This window comes from Anopheles aquasalis, chromosome 2 (assembly GCF_943734665.1).
Source record: "Anopheles aquasalis chromosome 2, idAnoAquaMG_Q_19, whole genome shotgun sequence".
NCBI lineage: Eukaryota > Metazoa > Arthropoda > Insecta > Diptera > Culicidae > Anopheles > Anopheles aquasalis.
In genome coordinates, this window is record NC_064877.1 from 85,458,147 (window position 1) to 85,460,646 (window position 2,500).

The window sequence follows — 2,500 nt, forward strand, 5'->3', positions numbered from 1 at the left end:
CATTTCTGTGTCGTGTTGTAAAATTAGGTTAACAAAAGGATAGTGAAAATGAATCAAGAGATACTTACCATTTGAAAGTTGATCTGATTCCATTCCAGCATACTCTGCAAATTGGCGAGTTTGTCTAGCGCTACGACGATACTCTTGAGTAAACTTTCGCGGCGCTTTTTGTTTGGCTCGTTGTTAGGGTTAATCTCGAATATCAAACTCATCACCGCATATCGAACGCTGAAACTTGCGCTTTCCCTAAAGCGATAGGCAAGGGCTGTCCTGTGCGTGGAAGTTATAGCAATCCGGTGTTGAAAACAGTCATCGTGTGCGCGAGAAAAGACCCGTTACGCCGCTTACCCATTCCTTTGTACGACCTGGTGAATGGCGTCGTACTCTTGCGGATTCAATAGGGCCATCATCTTAGCAGCTACCTTCAACAGTCTGGTAATCTCCGATGAATTTGACCAGTCTTGATAGCTCAGGTCCAAAAGAACGCCCATTATTTTTACAACTATTGCGCAGTTTCGCTCCGGCCGGTTAGCTATCGTTTCCTGCAATCGAAAATAGTTCATGAATTGCTCCCCCCGCAATATTCGGTTGCTTGCTTACCTGAGCTATTTTCATGAGCCTGAAAAGTCCCATCTCGATTGGGTGAGGCTGTTCCAGCAACTTCATAAACTGCGAAAGGCATGTCCGTACCTTTTGTAGCACAACATTTGTATCGGTTTCCGCCCTAACTTTCGACAAAATCATCTCCAACTGGTTTCTGCTTTGATCATTCATGTCTGGATTGGTTCCGGTGGCTTCTATTACACGCAATGAGGCCAATGAAATATTTGGAAATCCTGACCGGCGACGACTTCTAGCTGAACTCGAGGACAAAGAAAACCGGGCTCCAAACAGCAGGGCTGCCAACGATGGCTACTGCGATCGCCAAGATCGCTGCACCGCGATGGATGAGCGTCGTAAAATAAAAACTGTTTCTAACTATTTCATAAATAATATTTTAATCAACGCAATATTCGAGGCAAGAAACCAGCAGATTGAAGCAAAGTTCAACAAACAAGTGTGTAGTTGCGGTAAAATTTAAAACGATTCCCATCGTCGTTCCTGAAGGGTATCCGCTGTCCGAACGTCGAGAAATTTCCGAATCACAACAAAACACACGCATCCAAGAGCTCAAGGTAAAAGAGTTTTTGTTCTTCGAAATCTGCGGCGGAATAATTGTGAAATCCTACTGAAATACGCAAGCGTTTATCGCGACACTTAGTTATCTTTGCTAAAAACGAATAAATTGTAAGTACACTCCACAGCAGATTGGTTCATCTTCCGCACGAGTTGCATCATTTTGTCGCAACATTCCGAGTAAATTGCATTTTCCACGATCCTTAAAACACAGATACACCGAAGACAACGCAGTTCAATTTGTGCAAGATAAACTACTACGATGTTGCGTCTCGCGTGCAGTAAGCAGTTGATCACTCCGGCGCTGTTGAAAACCGCGGCACAGCGGTTCCCGGTGCGTCAGCAGCAGGCTATTCGGCAATTCGCTCGGGATGTGAAAGGCAGCGGAACATCGACCAGCAGCTGGACGACGCGTGCTGAACGAGTGTCACTTCGTGAACGTGCCATGGCTCCTCCCGGTCCCAACGCGTATGCGATTGGAAAGGGAGCGTTGGCCGGTGGTGCTGCCCTTGGTCTCGGTGCCCTGTGTTTCTACGGGCTCGGACTAGGAAGTGGTACCAGTACGCTGGAGAATTCGCACCTGTGGCCGGAGTACGTGAAGCAGCGCATTCAAGACACTTACCTGTACTTTGGAGGCTCACTGGCCATTTCGGCGGCCAGTGCTATGGCCGTGTTCCGATCACCTCGCCTGCTAAGTCTAGTATCGAGAAATGGATGGATGGTATGGAATCTCAAACCCGCAGAGTCTTCGTGCAATGCTTGATGCTAACTCACCAGTATTTCTTTCTCTTGTCCGCAGTCGATACTGGGAACGTTTGCGTTAATGATCGGATCGGGCATGGTGGCTCAATCGATACCGTACAGCCCAGGACTCGGTAGCAAGCAGGTGGCATGGGCCGTACATTCAGCTATTCTTGGTGCGGTCATTGCGCCTATGTGTTTCGTCGGTGGAGCGATCCTTACTCGGGCCGCTTGGTACACAGCTGGCGTTGTTGGAGGACTTTCCACGGTGGCCGTGTGTGCACCGAGCGATAAGTTCCTGTACATGGGCGGACCGCTAGCCATCGGCCTGGGAGTCGTTTTCGCTTCGTCGCTGGCATCCATGTGGTTGCCCCCAACGACGGCGTTGGGAGCCGGAATAGCATCTCTGTCGCTGTACGGTGGTCTGCTACTGTTCAGCGGTTTCCTGCTTTACGACACGCAAAAGATTGTGAAACGAGCCGAAATGTACCCACTCTATGCGCCACGTCCTTTCGATCCAGTCAACTCGTAAGTATTTAGCTCAATGGTGAGCACGAGCAATAGTTGCGTTTAAATCGGAAAT

The 2,500-nt window shown here is 48.7% G+C and overlaps 2 protein-coding genes across 2 annotated transcripts in view; one reads left to right on the forward strand and one right to left on the reverse strand.

The window, feature by feature from the left end:
* Positions 1-923, reverse strand: part of LOC126580863 (uncharacterized) — a 3,302-nt gene extending 2,379 nt beyond the window's left edge. The window contains exons 1-4 of the mRNA XM_050244161.1: positions 601-923; positions 349-542; positions 69-270; positions 1-5 (exon numbers count right to left, since the gene is read on the reverse strand). The exon at positions 1-5 is cut by the window's left edge and continues 94 nt beyond it. Coding sequence (XP_050100118.1) covers positions 1-5; positions 69-270; positions 349-542; positions 601-774 — 575 coding nt within the window. The 5' untranslated portion in view covers positions 775-923. The remainder of the gene's footprint in view (positions 6-68; positions 271-348; positions 543-600) is intronic.
* Positions 924-1,126: 203 nt separating this feature from the next.
* Positions 1,127-2,500, forward strand: part of LOC126580872 (growth hormone-inducible transmembrane protein) — a 1,663-nt gene continuing 289 nt past the window's right edge. Inside the window, exons 1-3 of the mRNA XM_050244173.1 lie at positions 1,127-1,287; positions 1,391-1,897; positions 1,976-2,445. Of these exons, the coding sequence (XP_050100130.1) occupies positions 1,439-1,897; positions 1,976-2,445 (929 nt within the window). The 5' untranslated portion in view covers positions 1,127-1,287; positions 1,391-1,438. The remainder of the gene's footprint in view (positions 1,288-1,390; positions 1,898-1,975; positions 2,446-2,500) is intronic.